At 55.4% G+C, this 19948-nt stretch overlaps 1 protein-coding gene across 2 annotated transcripts; it reads right to left on the bottom strand.

The window, feature by feature from the left end:
* Window positions 1–6272: 6272 nt before the first annotated feature.
* EDA2R (ectodysplasin A2 receptor) lies at window positions 6273–19530 on the bottom strand. Of its 2 annotated transcripts, XM_064426586.1 has the most exons (9): window positions 19357–19530; window positions 14493–14601; window positions 13674–13852; window positions 12839–12924; window positions 12511–12675; window positions 11889–12035; window positions 11267–11745; window positions 10983–11031; window positions 6273–10603 (listed from the first exon to the last, which is right to left on the bottom strand). In XM_064426586.1, exons 2-9 carry the CDS (start codon window positions 14577–14579, stop codon window positions 10308–10310), a joined length of 1488 nt encoding a protein of 495 aa, XP_064282656.1. In that variant the 5' UTR covers window positions 14580–14601; window positions 19357–19530; the 3' UTR covers window positions 6273–10307. The 2 variants fall into 2 exon arrangements, with proteins under 2 accessions (XP_064282656.1, XP_064282657.1); XM_064426587.1 differs by lacking the exon at window positions 19357–19530 and having other exon boundaries at window positions 14493–17626.
* Window positions 19531–19948: the final 418 nt, after the last annotated feature.

Here is a 19948-nt window from a genome sequence, read left to right as displayed (position 1 = left end):
CTGTCCCACCAGGGCTCAGCAGTGATCCCCACCCCAGTTCCAGGGTCTGCTCCCCTGAGGTGACACCAGAGCACTCCCAGGGCTTGGCTCGTCCCAGTCTGAGCCCAGCAGGTACATTGGAGGCGTCTCCTTGCCCAGATGTGCTGCAGATGTTGAGTTTCTGCCCTGGAGCAGCTGTTCTTTGGGGTCCCTGATGGGCTGGGGCAGGGGGCCAGCAGCAGGTACCAAAAGCTGCTCTGAGCAGTGCTGGGAGAGCCAGGAGGGACCAGCCCGAGCAGGCAGGGGTGTGGGTGTGTGCCTGGGGGTGTGCTGGAGCCAGCCCTCCCTCGGGAGGTCACATGCAGCCTCCACAGGCAGCAGATCAAAAGCACCTCTTGCCCTGCTCCCCATCCCTTGGTGTTTTGTTATTTGCCCTGGTAATAAGGGCTGAATTAATGCACTCGGTCCTTGATTGATGTTTCACTCCCCCAGCAGCCCACACCGGCTGATGCTGCTCAGTTCAGTAGTGCCAAGTTGTAGAAGTGGAGAACAGCTGTCACTTAACCAGACGTGAGAGGGCAAAAAGAGTAATAAACACCCCAAAAGCCACAGGCTGAGCTCTGCAGGATCCAGGTCTGGTTGTACAACACAATAGTCTGTCACTTGAAGAGACTTCTCCATGACAGGCCCATAAAAGTCTCCTTGGCAGATGAGACCAGACTAATTGCTTTACAAAATCAGATGAATGGACCATCTAATGCATCTGCTGGAGACAAACCCAATTGCTTTATGGGACACTGTAAGGGGCAAGCACGGGGAATGTCCCCATTAATGGAATTCCTGCTTATTACTTCACAATTAATGGGCCTTCAGAGCATAAAGGTTTATGTCCTCTATGTCATTCCCACATTATTTCATGGCATACATCTGTATCCCGTCCATGCTGTGTCCTGCAGGCTGTGGGACCTTGGTGGTCTCCTGTCTCCAGGATTTCCACTCTGCAGGGACCTGGTGTAGCTGACAGCAACAGCAGGGATTTTCAAAGCCTCATTTTGACCATTTCTTGCTGTTCCTACAGCCCTGCAGAAGTCATTTCCATTTCAAGCCCACACTTGGAGCCAATCTGAACACCACCATCAGTGTGATTCCTGGTGCCCAGACTGTGTGTACTGTTAGGAGATAATTTATGATACCTAACAAAAATGATGGCAGCAACTTTCAGAGCAGCAGATTTTGTTCCTATTTTTGAGACAGACAATGTTTTTTTGCAGCCACATCCTGCCTCAGGCAGTTTTCCACAGGATTAAGCAATCAATTAATCAATGGCCTTAACATTTTGCAGCTTCCTTCTCCTTCCACTGCTTATTTTGACCTTTTGCTGCTGACACAGGCCAAACATGGCAGAATTCAGAATACAAGGAGTGCCTGGATCCCTCCCATGATGGATTTACCACATTTCCATCAGTGGGGAGTTGCAGTAGGCTGGGTGGCTCTGGGCTGTTTGGGACAGTTTAATTTGCTTCTGAACTGTGATACACTGCTCAGACCTTTCACATTCAGATTAATAAACCAAGTCTCTCCTAAAGGCTGGAAAGGAATTGAGTTTCAGTTTTTAGCATTACAGTTCTTCTTTCACAGTACATTGTCATTCCTGAACTCCTCTTCACAGTTCAGTTGTTTGTCTCCATTTCCCACCCTGTTCTGGAGTTAAACCCACCAGGAACAGTGACTGATGCCAACTGGCAGTGGAGATGGCAATGGCTGCACTCCAAATAAAGTCTTTAATGCAGTGTCCCTTTCCTCTTTATGTTCATGTTTCTGTGGCAGGCTATGAATTTCCCCCCATTATTAAATTTGACACACCCTCTGTTCTGTTTAACAGAATTGCACTAACTTGCCTTCCTTTGCCTTCCATTCAGGAGAATATAAGGATTTTGCTTTCTTGCACAGCTTGCAGGGCAGGATGTAGGGATATTCATTCTCCAGGGGAGCTGTTATGATTAGCAGAGCTAATAAAAACCATGAATATTTAGCAATATATTCAGGCATTTCAGCTATAAATGGGAACATCTTCAGCACTTGACTGATTCTCAGTTTCTTTGTGAAACCAAGTTGTCAAATTGTTTGTTTTGCCTTTGTTTCTCCTGGTCACTGTGAAGGCAGGAGGGATTGAGGGGAAGGTAGGACAAGGGTCCTATTTTCCTATCTGCAGTGCTGAGCATTGTTAACACGTTCTCTGCTCCCCCTCCCTGTACCAAGTGGGGACAGGAGCCTTTCCCCCGCTCCATTTCTGCCTGTGTTGATGTGTTTGTGCCCACACTCACACTTGGATGCCAAGCTGCCATTTCTGATGCCGTTCCATGGCACAGGTGCTGCAGGGCAGCAGCACAACCCTGTTGGTGCCCAGGGCAGAGGGTGTGGGACACATCTTTGGGAAGACCCTCTGGACAGGACCGGGGTAAGACCATGGAGCAGAGCAGCTCACAGCCCACCTGCTCTCACTGGAGATGTCCTGGGGACAGGACAGGATGGGAGCCCCAGCCTGGGTCATGTCTGGCTTGTCTGACTTTGGAGGTGGCCAGGGCACAGACCTGGGGCATTGTGTGCTCCTTGATCCAGCACGTTAATATGAACTGTAGGAACAGAAAGTAAGAAATGATGAACCTTGGCTCTGTTGTTGTTGTGCTTGATTGGGGTATTTATTTGTAATCCTGTAATTCCTTCAAGCCAGCTCAGAGGAGAATGAGGGGGAAGAGGTATTTAAGGGGTTGTAAAAACACTATTCTTTTGCTAAAATTCCATCCCCATTGCTGCTGCATTGGAAGGCAAACCCAGTGCCCAGGCTATGAGCTCCCATTAATTGTCACGGAGAAACAGCCTGGCCAGGCTCAAAAACCTAATTTACCACCAGGGCTCAGGGCAGGAATATAGCAATTTCATTTGGATAATAATGTAGTTTTGAAGGATAATAATAATTATTGGCATCAGGTTGTCCCCAAAGACAGTGGTTTTTTGCCTCCAGCACAGCTCTGGCATTGGAGCTGGATTTGTTTTCCCTTAAAAATGAACATCTGCTGCCAATAAAAAGAATAAGAACTTTTTTTGTTGTTGTTTTATGGTGGATATTGCTCACAGTTTGGTCCTAGATGAGATGGTTTGCTCTCATTAAAGTTCCCCCAAGCATTCTGCCCAGTTCCTCAGAGTCTGGTGGCTTTTTGCCCACTGAGGGTGATGGTGGCACCCCTGCACAGGCACCCAGCAGCCTTGGAGTCCGTGCCCCAAACTTGCACTGTGCAGCTTTCCAGCTGCTTTTTGAAAGTCCCTGTGAGTGCACTGACAGGTTGGGAAGGCGAGTGTGGAAGAAAGAAGAACTACACATTTCTGCCTCCTGGCAAACACATCCAATTGAATAATGTGCTCTGAAATGTGTGTTTTCCTTTGCTTGTGATTATTGCCCTCGTGTCCTGCAGACACAATGAGGTAAGAACTGAGTGTGCAAGGGAAGCCTGGGGAAAATACAGAATGAGAAAATCAGAGAAGGAACAGTAAAAGCACCACCTGTGGGGAAGGAAAGTGGAGAAGAAAAGGAACTTGGCTATGGAAATTCCTGTCTCTCTAACAGATTTCAGTCTTCAATTTTAGCAATGGAAATTTATCTGCCTGCTCCCCTGGCCCCTGTGCAGGGGCCAGGGGCACATGGAGGGCAGGTGTTTAAGGTTTCTTTACTGGTGAGCCTCCTGGTTAGGGTTAGGCAAGGAAATGAAGGGTGAAAGCAGGGAAGCTGTTTGCCAAGGAACTCCAGAGCTGTCAGTCTCATTCCTGCCCTTTTCTCAATAAATTCTGCAGCTCAGACTCCCCTGAGGACTGTGTGCTTACCCTCTCCTGCACAGCAAAGGGCAGCCATCCCCTCCCTCTAACTACAGAATTTCAATCAGTGTTTTAACAAAACATTGTTCTTAGTCCAGGTCATCTCAGCCCAAAGCAAATGCAGGGCTCTAGGAAAAAGTGCAACTGTGCAAACTCTTGCTCTGTGCCTCCAGAACCTGCACATGAGGGAGAACTTAGAAAGCTCCTCTGACTTCACTGTCCATAGACCATGCAGTCCTTGTTAACACAGGGCTCGTTAATTAATCTGGTTCCAAGCAGGATCCCACCTGGAATGCTTAATTAGTGGGAACACCTCCTCACCCTGGCCAGACTCCTCCAGCAGCTCCCCTTTGCCACTCAGTGCTCATGGGGAGAAGGACATGAGTGGGGACAGAGTGGGGTCTCCTGTGAGAAGGATGCAAAGACCTCCTGTGACAGAAATCCCACCTCAGCAGCTCTGAGATAAGCTCTGCTCAGGGGTCCCTGTCCACACAAGGCCAGGGCCACAGTCCCCACCTCTGCAGGTACATTTCAGGGCATGCAGGTGAGGTGTCCACACCCCACACATTTCACGTGGGTTATTCAGAGCAAACCCCATTGGTCAGGAGCACGTGTCTCAGCAGGGCTGCTGGCTGTGCTGTGTGTCTGCTGGGAGCAGCAGGACAGACGTCTGCCTTCCTGCTCCAAAGGCAGCTCAGGAGAGAGCCCAGTGCGTGTGCCTGCTGGGGGCCAAACAGCATTCCCTGGCATTCCCTGGCATTCCCTGGCATTCCCTCTGCAGCTGGAGGCTCGCCAAGCTGTCAGTGCCTTCGCACAGCTCTGCATCCCAGCTGGAGATGTTCCTGCTGGAGGCAGCTGAAGTAAGGACTGGGTGCCCCAGCCCCCTGACCTGCTGCCAGCCTCTCTGAAGGGTGGCTGAGGTGGCACCAGGACTTTTGGGGGGAGCCAGCCTTGTTCTGACCACCAAGGAGAGGGTCCTCAGCCACACACTTGTCTGCTCACATGGAGCATGTGTGTGTCTCTGCCAGCTCTGCTTCACAGGAGCTGCCTCTTATCCCAGCATGGAGTACAAGAATCCCAAGTACTTTGAGGGGAACATGATTGATTTATCACCACTCCTTGGGCTCCAGCCAAAAGCAAGGCAAGACCAGACAGCACAAGCGGTCTGAGGTGAGGAGCAGAGGGGGTGTGAAGCTCTTGATCACTGGGAGTTCCTGCCTTGGGTGGGAGCATCTGCTGTGCATGGGAGAGGCACCCCTGTTCTTCCAGAAGAACACACCCAAGGTGTGGCCAAACCCACCCCCTTTTTGTCTGCTGCAGTGTGGAACCAGCTGAGAATGCAGAGTTTGGATGGTCACAACCCCAGGGCCCGGAGTCACTCAAAGGTAAGGCATGGCACACCTTGAATTTCCATCCCAAAAGCGTGCAGGAAGCTGCTCTCCCAGCAGACACTTCTGGCCCTCTCCTGCTGCAGTGACAGTGGCCTCAGCCAAGTGACAGGCACAGGCAGAGCTTTGGGCTCAAGTCACCCACGGGAGGGCCACAGCACCCTGCCCACACCTTCTGCCTTGGGCTGGTGCAGACAGGGACTCTGGGATCATCACCCCTTGCAGGCTGTGGTGAGATTGGCACTCTGGGAACGCCTGGGCTGCATGTACAGCCCCTGTGACAGCAGGCTCCAGGCACCCACACCCTGCACAGAAAAGGCTTCTTTGGAAGCTGTGGATGCTGAGTACCTCCAGCACTGCCATGGCTTTGTGTTTGGTGGTGGATGAGTGGTTTTCTGGGCCCTGGCTGCAGAGGCTGTGCTGCCCATAGCTGTGGTGTGACAGAGGCAGCCAGGGCTGCAGACACAGCACTGCATGGGGATCCTCGCAGGCAGGATGGGCTGCAGCACTGCAAGCACTCAGGGAGCCTGCCAGAGTTTGGACAAGTATCATAGTTTTAATTAGAACAGAAAACACCCTTGATGCTAATAATTATTTTAAACATACCAGTAGAAGGGCATGATTAGGCTTAACAAGCCCTGTAATTACTGAGCTTTAACAGCAGCTGCTCCTCAGCAAAGCTTCTGGGAGTTCCTTGGGCAGTTGGGGGGTCTCTGCCTCCCCCTGTCCCCAGGCCATGCAGTGAACCACACCTGAGACTTGGCCACTCTGGGGAACGTGAAACCCATGTGAAAACTAAAGCTGATGCCTGTGGTGTGAGCAGGCACCCTGGGGGACAGGCCCAGGACCACAGCCACCATTCAGCACCACCCTCTCCAGCCCTTCCTGCCCATTCCCACACTGGGATGAGGCTGAGGACCTGGGCTGCTGCAGCATCTCTCTTCATTCTTCCTCTTCCTCAGCCCCCTTCCAGCCCCCACTGGGCAGGGGGCCCACAGCAATGCCCAGGGGAATCAAAACTCACCAAGCGTCACCGTGTCTGGCTCCAAAATTTATTGAACTACAAACACACATCACTCAAGAGCACCAGGTCTGGAGGAATGTGAGGGACCAACCCCCTTCCATTAACAGGGGGCAGGAGCTTCAGCTTCTGCTTGATTTGAACACAGACAACACCCCAAACCCAACAGAAATAATGCTACAGCAGAATTACAACGGTAATGGCACAGAATTTACAAAAATATAAATAACCTATTCGTAACCTTAACGAAAAATAACATCTACCACAAAAAACAACACATATTCCCTTGGGGAAACCATGGCTACAGAAATGTAGTGATTTGTTTTTTTTGAAAAGCACCAGAGTCTGAAGCATTAAATAATCCAACACAGAGGGGGTATCTACCCCTAAATACTTGCAGACTCTTCCAAGTGTGCCCAGATCAGTAACACCAAGTCTTCTTCAGTATTGCCTATTTTGTAAAAGCACATTGGAAGGACAGCTCTCATGAGCCCCCTGTTCAGGAACAGCACCCGAGGGATGTTCACCAATTGTTCACCAGAATAAACACTTTAACAACAGTGAAGTATGTGCCTATTTTAAGTCTATGCTTAAGAGCTTCCCAGAACAGGGCTAGATTTAAACTTATCATACAAATTCCTCTGCAAATCAGACTTCCAGGCAAGACTGGTGTGGAAACCAATCACTTGTAAAAAAATAACCCCATTGCACTGGAGTGTTTCCACTGTTCAGTCCTAGCTCAAGTTTGCACAGATTTCAGAGTTATTTGATTTCTTTAATCTCTCTGTGAGCCATGCCAGCTTGGCACAATGGCTTCCTGAGGCTGTGACGTGAGATCCAGCACTACAGGAATTTCCCTACCTTACATTCTATGTAATATGTTGAAAATACTATTAAAAAGCAAAAGTCAAGTATCAAGTCCATTGGTTCCCCGGTGAAGCAGTTCCCTGCTCAGGGATCACTGTTGTTCTGATGCCTGAGGCACAGCATTATCCCTGTTTTCAAGGCTCTCATGGTTCCCTGAGGGCTCTGGCTGGGCTCAAGGCAGCCTGGCCAAGGGGTCTTAGGGTGGGCTAAAGGCTACCTGTTGGACTTTTGGCCCTTGTAAACACAGGTGGTTTTGTCAGCTCAGCTGAAGGAAGGAGCCTGCCCTGAGCACAGTGAGAGTGGGGAGCAGCCTTTGGCTGGGAGCTGGGGGAGCCTCACTGCTGAAAAGCCACGTCCAGCAATGCTCCTGTGCAGTGCCCAGCCCTGCTGGGGCACCAGCCAGTGTGACTGGCACTGACACCACGTGTGAGGCTCCAAGGGGAACCCAGAACAGCTCAAACACACATAAAACCAGTCCCTGCCAGCCAGTGCTGAGGCAGCACACCCTGTGGCACAGCCAGGGCCCGAGGGGCAGCACCAGTGGGGCAGGAGCTGTGGCAGGGCACACACCACCCTACACAGCCTGTATGGCATGGCCCATACCCACACCCCACCGGGCTGCACCCTCAAGGCAGGGGGTGAGCTTTGAGTGTAAGTAATATTGCTCAGACATCAAACAATTGAAAAATAAGTTTACATTAAAAACTATGAAGAAAATGAGGTGGACTTCTTTATAAAAGTGAGAAAAACCCCTAAACAAATGAACCAAAGCCTCATTTCATTTGCTTGGCCCAGCACAGCACAGCACACCGATGGAGCTGCCCAGCATGTGAAGAGATTTGCAGCACACACATGTGGCATGTCCCCATCATCCACAGCTCTGATTTAACAGCCCTTCTCCTGCTCCTGACACTGCCATGTGACACGAGCAGCTGGCTCTGCCATCCTGCCTGGCTGCCACTGCTCTGTGCACTCCAGGTGACCACACACTGGTGACACAAGAACACACAGGACAAGCTGCCCAGTCCAGTTCCAACTTCAAAGGCAGGGCCAGCAAGCTGAGCTGCAGGGAGGCTCTTACTCAGAGGCGGTGGGTGAAGTTATTTTCCTTCCCGCTGGAAGTGACTATGTCCACAGAGGGATTAAATATTTATTGGATTTTGTGAGGTGATTAAACCCAGCACTCTCCCTGCCACAGAAAAGCCTCAAACAGGAAATCCCTGGCCCCAGGCTGTGTGTGCTATAGCAACACTCCCTAACAGTCCAAGAGTGCAGCAAGAGTCTGACTAATCCTGGCCCCACATGGCTCAAAGTTCAATGCTGTAGGTCTTGGGGAGCAAAGAGCAATAAAATAACCTTGAATATGGAAGAAACAAGCAGTGAGGGAAAGTGCCAGGTCCAGCTCAAACTGCCCATGCCTTTGTTTATCTGAGCACATCCGGGGTGTGTTCAAGCCCCAACTTCTTTAAACAGGGAAAGAAAACACCAGCAGCTATCACTCCCAGGCTGTGGGGGAAGTCTGCCTTCTAGAAGGCATCTGCTTCTTTGAGGTACCGTGGTCAGATAAAGGAGAATTCAGTGGGCTCAGCCGAGGGGCCTGGCAGGGGGCAGCAGGCAGTGGGGGAACAGTGCCACTTGCTGGTGACCACCACACCACCGGCTTGTGCTGAGACCCCGGTGACAGGCAGGACAGCAGAGAGCACTCGGCAGAGCCAGCCAGGGCAGCGAGGGACAAACAAGCGCCACCAGCTCAGCCCCAGCGATGCTGTCTGCGAGTCTCGGGACAGCTGGGGTGACACTGATCACAGCCTGAGCTGGAAGGGACCACAGAGATCACAGAGTGTAACTCTTGAGTGAATGGCCCACAGAGGGACTGAGCCCCCAGCCTGGTGTGAAGAGCAGCAGGCTCTGCCAGCTCCGGGAGCCCCGCCGGCAGCTGCTCTGCCCGTGACCCCCGCGTGCCTGGCCGCCCCCGCGCCGCTGTGCCCCGCTCAGGAACTCCTGTGCTCTGCTCAGGAACGTGCTCTGCAGCCCCTGCTCCCATCCAGGGCCACCAGCACAGCCCCGCCGGCCAGGGCACACCGAGAACAGCCCAGCTGCCTGCAGCCCCAGGCTCAGGCACAGCACTGAAATCAGGGCGACTGGTGACAGCAAGACTGTGGCAAGTCATGACAAATCCCCCAGGATGAAATACCAAGCAGAAGGGTGCTCCCCCCTTCCCAGTAGCAACTCCCAGGAATGAGAAATCAGGCCATTTTTAGGCAGGAAAAAAAAAAGAAAAATATTATTTTAAAAGAGGAGGAGCTTCTGGAGGAGCTCCTGCTGTGGCTGGCACAGGAATGTCACTGCTGCCTGTGCCCACAGCCACAGCTCCAGCCCTCAGTGGCCACTGCAGTGCAGTGTCCCTGCCCCTGACACTCTGTGCCACCACAGGCAGTTTGTGAAGCACTGGAGACGATGGGCAGTGTACAGCCATGGGGCTGGGGTGAGCCAGCACCTGCCCATGGCCAACAGCCACAGCCCAATGAGGGCTTAAGTCAGCTCATCCCGAGAGCCAGTCTGAAACTCGGCCAGGATGCCACACTGCACCACAAATGGACACGAGAGGAAGGTGCCACGGTGGCACAGAGGGACAAAGGCTGGAACCTGGCACATCAGCCATGGCCACATCCTCTGCCAAGGAAATCACAGCAGAGGGAAAGAAGCAACTGAAAAGTAAACTGAGAAAGTGGCAACTGGCACCTGGGAGAGCAGAGCATGGGCCAGAGGAAGGATGGGAAAGCTGGAATGGAAGGCAGGAGATGGCTGGGCTCACAGGAGGGCACTGCCCATGGACACTGAGCCCCATGGCTGAGGAACCCCCTGGCAACAGTGGGGCAGGACAGGGCTCACTGCAGAGCCAGAGCACCACAGTATGGGCAGCACAGCAACCGACAGGGAAGGGTGTCACAGCTAGAGAAAAAACAGCCTCTGCAGGGCCTGAGCGAGCCCTGCCCACGGAGCAGGGCAAAGGCACAGCTGTGCTTCCTGAACCCCTGTGCAGAGACACCCCTGTCACGTCCATTCCACGACGCAAAGACCACCTCCGTGTTCTCCCGCCACGCACACCAGGGAGGTTATGCGACTGCAGGCCACCGGATCCTGTCCCACAGGAGCAGCAGTGCACGGAGCTCCCTCCCCGTGCCCTAGCGCTGGCGGTCGGGCGCGGGGCTGAGCGTGAAGTGGTCGCAGAGCAGGAGCAAGGCGTCGAAGCGCTGGAGCCGCTGCAGCGCCTGCGCCAGCAGCGGGACGGTGACGGCGGCCCGCGCGCAGGTGAGGTGTGCCACCAGCTGCTCGAAGCCCGAGATCCGCCCCAGCAGCTGCGGCATCAGCCCCAGCTCCAGCGCCACGTGGCTGAAGTTCTTCACGCCGTTCAAGGAAGGGTCCAACAAGAAGGCGAGAGACTGCACCAAGGAAGGGGGCAGCTCTGCTATTGGGAGACCTGGGGGGAGCAGCACAGCGAAGCTGGGTTAGTACACGTCCTGCCAAACAGGAAAAGAGAACAGCCTCAGCCCCTGCTGAGCACGTGAAAGGCCACCCTGCCAGGGCAGGTATCTCCTCCAACATCACTTTTAGAGCTCAGCAACATGGAGCTGGCCCATTCCTGGGGGAGCTGGTAACTGGTGACAGCTGGGTCACATGCCCACAGGCTACTCAAGGCAGCATCACAGAAAATATACCCTGTGAACCAGCACCAAGGGGCACAAGTCAGGTGAGTCCCTGGTGGGCACATGGTGGGCTTCTGGAGGAGCTCCCTTCCAAGAACCTGTCTCTGATATGCCCATACTTGCAGTACAAAGGTGAGAGTGAAGGGCACTTACCATTGGCCGTGCTGCTGATCTGAGTCACCAGGCTCTGGGCATCGTCCACCTGGCAAGACAAAGACCCCAAGGTTGGTGGCAGTCTGCTGAGAACAGCAATGCCTGGCTCTGCTCCCAGGGCCTTCAGAGGGGCTCAGGGAATGGAGCTGCTTCTCCAGCCTTACCACCCCCATATTAACATAACTCTGTGCATGTTCTGACCCCTACGAAGGGCCCAGCCTCCGTGCCTGAGCCTTGGGCAACTGGCAGCAGTTCTGAGGAGTGATGAGGCAGGAGGAACTTACCGGCTGCTCCCCAGGTGGGATTTCAGCTGTGGGCAGGTGATGAGCCCTCTCCTGCACCCCGGCACTGCTCTCTGCTGGAATCCTCTTCACAGCCCGGCCTGCTGCGTCCTCCAGCCGCTCACCACCCACGAACTCCGCCTGGCTGGAGAACTTTTGGAGGTCCAGCTCAGTGCACTCCACGGGTGCATGTGGCCACTTGTGCTGCATCTCGGAGGCACAGGAGGAGAGGGGGGCCAGGGCCTCCACGGTGCCCGGCCGGCCCTGCCTGGGCGTGGGGGGCGGCAGGACCCCGTCCAGGCCGTCCCCGTGGCCTGAGGCCCGGATCAGGGGCTGGCTTTCCAGCAGGCTCCTGCCCAGCTGGGCCTTGGAGGCAGTGCTGGCTGCGATGGCTGGTGGCAGGTCCATCTCTGGCTGGAGAGAGGGGAGCTGCAGGCCCACGGCTTCCCCGTCGGAAATGAACTGCACTGCTTCCACGGGGCCTAGAACCAGAAACCAGGATGCCTCAGTGAAGCTCACCATCCAGCTCCATCCCTCCTGCCTCAGGGCATCTCATCCTGGGACCATGTGAGCTGGAGCCCAGCTCCACCCACCCTTCCCCAGGAAAGGCAGCAAGAGCAGGTACCTTCTGCCTGCCTGTAGCAAGGGCTCAAATTCTTCACGCCCAGGCAGCAGGGTCCAGACATCTGCTCCTCACACAGGAACCTGCCAGGTGCTGCTGCAGTTGGGAACGTTGCTCGCTGGCCCGAGAAGTTCTGAGTCCTCAGGAAGACTTGGAGGATAGAGGAGAAACAGCCTGAGCAAAGGTTTGGCTCGCTTCCCTAGCATGTCCTCAGCCCTGTGGTATGTCTGCCAGCGAGGAGCTGGGAGCTCAGCAGCTCCCTGGCATGCTGCTGGATGCCATCCTGCCCTAACCCTGGCCACCACACCTACAGCCCTCTTCATTCTGCAGCAAAGAGCCACCCAACCAGAAAAACCTCAGAAGGGAGGATTGCCAGTTCCAACAGTGAAATGGCCTCCTCCTCCTGATGGCCCTAGGAAGGAGGAAGGCTTCTCTGTGTCACTGAGCAGGTAAAGCACACACAAAGAGAGGCCCTGCAGGCATGAGAAGCAGGATGAGGTGTCTATTCTGTATGAGCTGAGGAACAGCTGGGTCACTGTGCTGTGAATTCAGCAATGCTCTACACATCAAGAAGGGGCCACGGGCACAGGTGGATGGCACAGCAGGGAGGAGAGCACCAACTCACCTCTCTGGCACTGGCTTTTCCAGAACCGCTTGCAGTAGATGATGGAAAGTGCCAGAAGCACCAGGACGATGATGACCAGGGCACTGCTGGTCAGTGCAAGAAGGGCTGTGTCCTGTGGTGGTACAGTAGGGACAGCGACCTTCACCAGGTTTGTTCTGGAGCGACCTGCAAACATCATCCACAAAGCGCTGCAGCCAAACTCCGAGGCTTGGACCACCCTGCCCTGCCCATCCCTCACCACACCCCATGGCCGTGCCTCCTCCAGCAGGGCTGTGGCTCCCCTGTGCCCACGTCACCTGCCCTGACCCCAGCAGCACGGGACACCTACACTGTGGCTCGGAGGACGGCGTCTGCTTGGTGCAGGGAATGCACTCCCACTCCAGCTGCCCGCTGATCCGCGCCTTCCGGTAGAACCTGCCAACACAGCACCCAGGCTCAGCACAGCCTGGCCCCACCGGGCTCCCACCACCCTGCCTGTGCCGCCAGCTGTGCCACACACCCCGCAGCACAGGGGCACAGCTGATCCTGCACTCCTGCCAGCCTGGCAGCAGGAGCAACAGGGCTCTCATCGCTGGCTGGAGCCACACCACACCTCCTTGTTCATGTCTAGTCATTTGTTAAGCAACATGTTTCCAACAGCCCCCATTCCCCACTCCCACCATGTCTGCTGAAGTGGATTTTAATGGTTAATAGCTCCCAAAAGGAATGGGAACACCCCAGCTATAGCTCTGCTGAGAGGAGACTCCTACACTGGAGCCCACCACTGGGCAGCGGTGTCTGCAGCATCTGGGCTGTCTGCATGCAGCCATTTCATTTCAGGAACCCCTTAAACCCCCTCTTTAGGGACTACTAACCATAGTGGTCTACAACACTTCACCTTCCAGGGCTCAGCCACCCTGCTGTCTACAGAACAATGAGAGTCTGGAAGTTTTCTTTCACAGCTCATTTACGTGAGCCTTAATATTTCCTTCTCTGGAGCTACAACAGGACCCTCCAGATGGGTCTGACTTCCATGCCATTAGCAGAGACAGAGACACACCTCAAAGAGACATCACTGCGTCACCAGGCTCCTCTTAGGTCCGTGTGGGACCATGGGGGGGTCAGTAAAGCCCCCCGTGCCCAGCCCGTCCCTGCCTGCCCCAGGTGTGGCTGTGCTGGCTCACCCCGGCAGGCACTCCCCGCAGACGGCGTCGGCCGTGGCCGTGCAGTTGGATTTCTGGAGGCGGTTGATGAGGGCGCAGGACAGGCAGGGCTTGCAGCCGTGGTGTCCCCAGCGGTCCTTGAACTTCCTGGGAGGGCAGGCCACGCACTGCGCGTCCCCGCCGCTGCCGTCGCCGCAGTCCTGCAAGGCACCGGGATGGGGCACGTCGTGAGGGACCACCACGGGCTGCAAATGCTACTGAGGGAAACTCTGTCCCTTCTTTGGGGGCAAAGGGGTTCACCTGGGGTCCTCAGAACCCTGCTGAGAGCAGCCACCACCAGTGCAGCTCCCAGGAGACACTCGGGGACCCGTCTGCTGCCCAGCTGGGGCCCACTGGTGTGCTCTGGGTGTTGGAGAGCTCTGGCAGCACCACGCCCCAGGAGGCACCACCAGGGCAACCCTGCTGCCTCCCACCAATCCAAGCCTCCCACCACTGAGACCCCCTGCAGCAGTGTCCTGCTGGCACCCAGCCACATGCAGCCCAGCCATGCAGTGTGACCTTGCTCAGGGCTACAGACCAGAGGAAATTTAGACTTCCACCAGCAAAAAAGGAAATCAGGTTTCTCCTTGTGCTGCCTTAAATCCCTCATCACCTCCTGCTTCCCTTGTCTCACCCTTCTTCCAGGATAAGTGAAACAATTCACCATCCCATCCTACCAAGTGTCAGCCCTTCCCAACATGCTGGGACCTAAGGTCATCTTTCTGAAGGGAGGCTGGCAGAGGATTAACCCAGCTGTGCCACCCATGATGATTTCTGCTCCTTACAGAGAAGTCAGTTTACCTTGGAAAGCTCCTGCCCAGGCATGCACTTTCTGCAGGGGACACATTTCTTCTGGTCATCCAGGTACTCACTCTCTTGGCAGGCCATTGTGCTGAAGAGGAGAGGGGAGCTTGGGGACAAGAGGAAGAGAAAGCAGAGGGGTCAAAGCCAGCCCTAACACACTTGGGATGAGCAGTGTGCCCATCTCTGGGCAGACATCTCCACCTGGCCAGGACAGCAGCCAACACTGCTGAGCACTGTGGGTGGGACTTGGGCAGGAGGTAATTCCTGGCTCCTTCCACATGGCTCCACCAGTCCCAGCAAGGCTGGTGATGAGCTGCCCAATTCTGTTGCCATCTCACAGCCTCACAACGCAGAAAATGAAATTTCAGTCACAGTATTGAAGTACTAACCACTAACTGCTCAGGTCACCAGTGGATTCTGCCAGCCCCAGCTGTGGCTCTGGGTACCAGAGACAATCAGCAGAGAGCTTGGCCCCAGCACAGCCCCAGTTTCAGGATCCAGCAGCCCAGCTCTGCCCAGCGAGGCTGCATTGTTGTGACAGCACCGAATGCTGGTGGCTGATGTGCCCCTGGCAGAACAGGACACACTGCCCCACACACCCTGCACCCCCAACAGAAAGGGACACACACTCACACAGAGCTGTGGCCCTGCTGCTCCACCCTGGAGCTGTGCAGTCGCTCAGGCTCCTGCTCCATGCACGTTTCATCTCTGCATGGTGTCACTCACAGCAAACTCAGAGGACCAGCAGAACGAGCTCCCACCTCCCTCTGAAACACCCTCCAGAGCCTCCCCGAGCTGCATTAATGGCTCAGCAGAAGGTCACAACAGAACCAGCCCAGGAGCCACAGGGTCACACTGTCAGTAAGGGCAGCTCAAGGGGCAGAACAGGACTAGCATCTCAGAGCAAGCAATTCAGACTGAAGCTGCAAAACTGAGCAATTTATTTGGAGTTTTGGGGCTGCCTGATTATTTCTGCAGATTCTAGATGGGCTTTTCCCATGAAAACAGACAGGGAATAAAATCCACTTTCACTAGACCAACTTTGCCCGTCCTATTACCTTGTGCAGAAAATCAGGAGAGAAACTGTTCAACCTGCCTTGGGAGCAAGTCCAACACCCATCAGGAATAGTGAACACCTTTTGGAGGGCACCAGCCTGAACTGCCTAGGAGAACCAGAGCTCTCCTCTGAGAGGGGAGTTTGGCCAGATGTCTGGCCCCTACAAGGCTCTTGTACTGGGGAGGGGGATCATCTACAGGGCCCCCAGCACGTCCTGCCACAGCTCCTTCCCCTCCCACAGCAGCATTCCTCTGCAGGCTTTTTCTGCCTCCTCTGCCTAATCCCACCACTCCCTTGCCGGTGCCTTTTGGAAGAGGACACTTGGCTGGGCTCCCCCGGCTCCGGAGGGCCGAGATTCATGGGAGATGAGGTCTGCCCAGACGAGCTCAGCACATGAGTCACCCTCCCTCACGTAGCTCCTGCTCACAGCACATGGGCTGATACAGGGTCAGCAGCCAAGCCCATGGGGACAGGCCAGCAGGAGCTGAAGGGACTAAATCTGTCCTGCAAGCACCTCGGGAGGGGCACGGGCACAGCTCATAAAGGTTCCTGACACCACTGAATAAAAGATTTGTCACATCTCAGAAGGTGGTGATCCCAATGTCACTGCCCCAGGAGATGCACAGGGTTTGGTGTCAGGGTTCAGCTACAGCTTGAGTGCAGGAGGGAAAAGAAAAAGCAGGGAGCCAGGTCCCAGATGAATGAGACACAACTCCTTTGGGGGCTGGCACCCTGGCAGGTGTCACCCAGCTGATCCAGGAGGCCAGCATGCCAGGGACCCGGAGTCTGGTTCAGGCTTTTGCTCCTAATAACAGCACAAGATCAATGAAACAGAATTGCAGGCAACAGGAAAGGAGCCCAGACACCAGAGTATGGAGGGCAAGGGGCTGATTTTTACCTACTCTCCAAACTGCTGTAATGCAAGGAAAAAAACCCACAGATGAAAAAAAACTCAAAAAAACCCCAAAAAACACCAAAAAACCCCAAACCAGCAGGGTTTTTGGTGAAACTGTCCTGTGAACACAACTTTGCCACTTTTTCCCATATATTTACAGAATTTCCCAGCCTTTCAAAGGGCCTGCAGCTGAGACAATGCCCTGAAAGCCCCCTCCCCACAAGAACCCAGTTTAAAGCAGTTTGCCAAATACAGAAAGTTACACAGGCCAAAGGAATCCTGTGTCAGAGCTGCTCCAAGCACAAGGACCTCTGCCAGGATGATGGAATCACTCAAGATGGAGCAGACAGCAGTACCCAACGTGCCAGCAGGATACTGGGCACAGGGCAGGTCTGCTGCTGCTCAAGTGTAACAATACAGGGAACCAGCATCTGGTGGAATATCAGGCATGAAATTCAAAGCTGGGGGTTCTTTGTACTTATTTCAACACCACCAGACCCAAGATATTTGATTTGTACATGGAGGACACATCTAAACCACCTGGTGCTGCTCTGGGATGGCAGCAGCCTTGGCTCACCTAATGCTTGACTGAAACAACTGGTCTTATTGAGGCTAAAGGAAAAGCCAAAACCAACAACTCCCACCTCTTTGGGAACCACATGGAGTCTCCCTGATACTTCCAGGGCCACACATTTTATTTTCCACAGGGTGACACAGTAACAATGAGTACACAAAGAGCAAGTATCAACGTTCTTAGAGGTTGAGGGAAAGAAGAACCTCCTGCCATCAGTCCCAGACGTATGAGATTTAACTTGAAAAAATCTCTAATTTGTTTAAAAACTCTTTTATTGCCTTAAAGGGACATCCTGCCTGAGCAGGAGAGCAGAATGGGCTCCCCACTGCATCAGCCCTTAAGATACCAAAGCCATGAGCTGCTCAATGAGTTTCACTGAGTGAGATGAAATGGTTCCAGCAGAGCCACAGCGTGAGCTGCAGTTCATCCACCCTGTGACAGCACTACAGCTCAGCCATTGTCTTTTCCCTGTGAAAATGTAATTTTTTTAAAAAAATAGACTGTATTGGAAGCCAATCTATTTCTTTTGTGTGCAGCTAAAGGATTCTGGGAGGAAAACAAGGGTGAAGAAAATAAAAAGTGAAAAGGTACAAAATGAAAGCAATCAGTGAAACCTTCAGTGCTGCTGATTCTCCCCATCTGCCCAGCAGGGACTGGAGCAGGGGGGCTGGCAGGGATGCAAGCAGGACAGGAGGAGAAGGCGTGGGGCTGCTTCCCATCTCAGCCACGAACCCTGTCCCCTCCAGGCATGGGTGTCTGCTTGCCTGGGACAGGAGGTGCCCAGACCCACCCAGCAGTGGCTCTTCCATGTCCCCACGTGAGCCAGCATACACATTACAGGAGATTCCTACTCTGCTGCAGGACTGACTGGCACAGTCAGGCAGCACCATGCCTCAGGAGGAGACACTTGTATACACTGGAACCTAAGAACAGGGAGCTGAAATCCTAAATAAGAGCTGCAAGTGAAAAGCAGGGGGAAAAAAATGCTATCTGGAAAATATGAGTGCATGCCTCATGGTTGGCCACGGCCAGCTCCAGTCTCCTGCTCAGCCATTCCCTCACGCTGGTCCAGGCAGTGTCTCCTCATCTCCTTGTGCTACAAACAATGCTGGGAGAGCCTTTGCAGCAGTGGGACTCCTCTGGGCAAAGGGCTTCTCACAGAAACAAAAAAGGCAGAATCTGAGGCTTTCCACGTGGCTTGGAAATCAGCAGGTTTCCCAAACTGGAGATTCTACACACACAACTGCCTACTAATTGTTTTTTTTTGTGGAGTGGCTGGGGACTCGTGTTTGCTTTAATGAGAGCGCTCGGGTGGGGAGGAAGCACTCCGGGCTGCTCTCACCCCTCTTTAGCACACAGCAGGAGTCTCCAGGGCACAATGCCCACTTTCCAGTGATTTTTGCCAAGGCAGGGCTGCCCACCTTGGAAACCTACACTCTGCCTTACCAGGTATCTCAAGTAACACCTCCAAAGCTCCTATCGATTTGCATAAAACTTTGGATTTCCATCTGGTTTTTGCCCCACCTCTAATTCTTAGGAACTTTCACTATCTTCCCGCAATAATCAGAGAGCCACTGTAGCTGTAAAAGCTCTCCGAGACCACGGAGTCCAACTGCTCCCCCAGCACTGCTCAGGCCACCACTAATCCCCAAGTGCCACATCCCCGCGTCCAGCAGATCTCCCCAGACGGTGACTTCACCACTGCCTGTGGCGGGGTAACTAATTTTCGGGGGAAAAAATTATTCCTAATGTACAACCCAAACCTCCCGACCCCCGCATGTGGCAGCTGCTCGTTTCTGGAAGAACAGCCGAGGCGAGGCCGGCGGCGGGACGGGTGCGGGGGCAGCGGTGCCCACGCGGGTGCCGGCAGTGGGTGCGCCCCGGCTCAGCCCGGCCCGGCCCGGCTCGGTTCGGCCCGGCTCGCCCACCGCCCCCGCAGCCCGGCTGGACCCCGCCGGCGCCCCCCGCCGCCCGCTCGGGGAAGGCGGCAGCGCGCCGGGATATGCCCGGGCACGTCCCGGCCAGGGGCTCCGCCGCGGCACGGCCGCCCCGCATCCCCCGCACGGCATCCCCCGGAGCCCGGCTCCGCTCTCCGCGTCTCCCGCGCCCATCGGGCCGGTGCCGCCCAGCCCGGCACCGCCGGCGCTCAGAGGCGATCACGGAACCGGCTGCAGCCCACGTGTATCGCTGCCCCGCGCTGCCGGGAGCGGAACCCGCCGCAGGTCCCGCCGGTCCCCCCGCCACCGCCACCGCCTCCGCCCGGCGGGGACACCGGCACCGGGGAGGGTCGGGACCGCCACGAGCGGGCGGCAGGTGCGCGACCCCCGCCGCTTACCTGTGTCGGTGCTAGCAGCACGGCACGGCACGGACCGGGACCGGCAGGGCGGCGGGGCCAGGAGAGACGGCGGAGACGCGGAGCCGGAGCGGCACCGCAGCGCAGCGCCCGTGACTCGGCGGCCCCGCGTGGAGCGGAGCGGGTCGGAGCCCGTCCCGTCCCGGGCACCGGGAGCGCCCCGCGCCGCGCCCCGCCCCGCAGCGCCATTGGCGGCGGCGCCGCCGGGGCGGGGCCTGCGGGGAGCGGCGCCGGCGGGGGCGGCCCGGGAGCGGCACCGGGACCGGCACCGACACCGACACTGACATTGACACCGACACCGACACCGACACCGACAGCGGGACCTTGTTCCCCAAGAGCCGGAGTTGGGAGGCTGAAGGAGCCCCGGGCCCGGCCGTGGGAGAACACCGGGAAGCAGTAAACGTCCCGGTTCCGAGTGCCGCGCACGGTGTGTGTGCTGTGTAGGGTGTGCAGTGTGTTATAGTTTGTGTGGGCAGCTCGCACCGGGCATGGCTGGTCCCAGAGCAGAGCGCTTCTCCCAGGATCAGCACCCGCGTCTCCCAGCGCTTGCCGTGACTCACCCGCGGTCTCTGGG

Source organism: Passer domesticus, chromosome 7 (assembly GCF_036417665.1).
Source record: "Passer domesticus isolate bPasDom1 chromosome 7, bPasDom1.hap1, whole genome shotgun sequence".
NCBI lineage: Eukaryota > Metazoa > Chordata > Aves > Passeriformes > Passeridae > Passer > Passer domesticus.
This window is presented reverse-complemented; position numbering and strand designations above follow the sequence as displayed.

Excerpts from the sequence above, each read along its gene's own strand:
- EDA2R (XM_064426586.1), bottom strand. The coding sequence starts at position 14,579 with ATGGCCTGCCAAGAGAGTGAGTACCTGGATGACCAGAAGAAATGTGTC. Across the intron at positions 12,036-12,510 it reads GAAAAGCCAGTGCCAGAGAG|TCTTCCTGAGGACTCAGAAC; the intron begins GTGAGTTGGTGC and ends CTATCCTCCAAG. Across the intron at positions 10,604-10,982 it reads GATCAGCAGCACGGCCAATG|GTCTCCCAATAGCAGAGCTG; the intron begins GTAAGTGCCCTT and ends TGCTCCCCCCAG.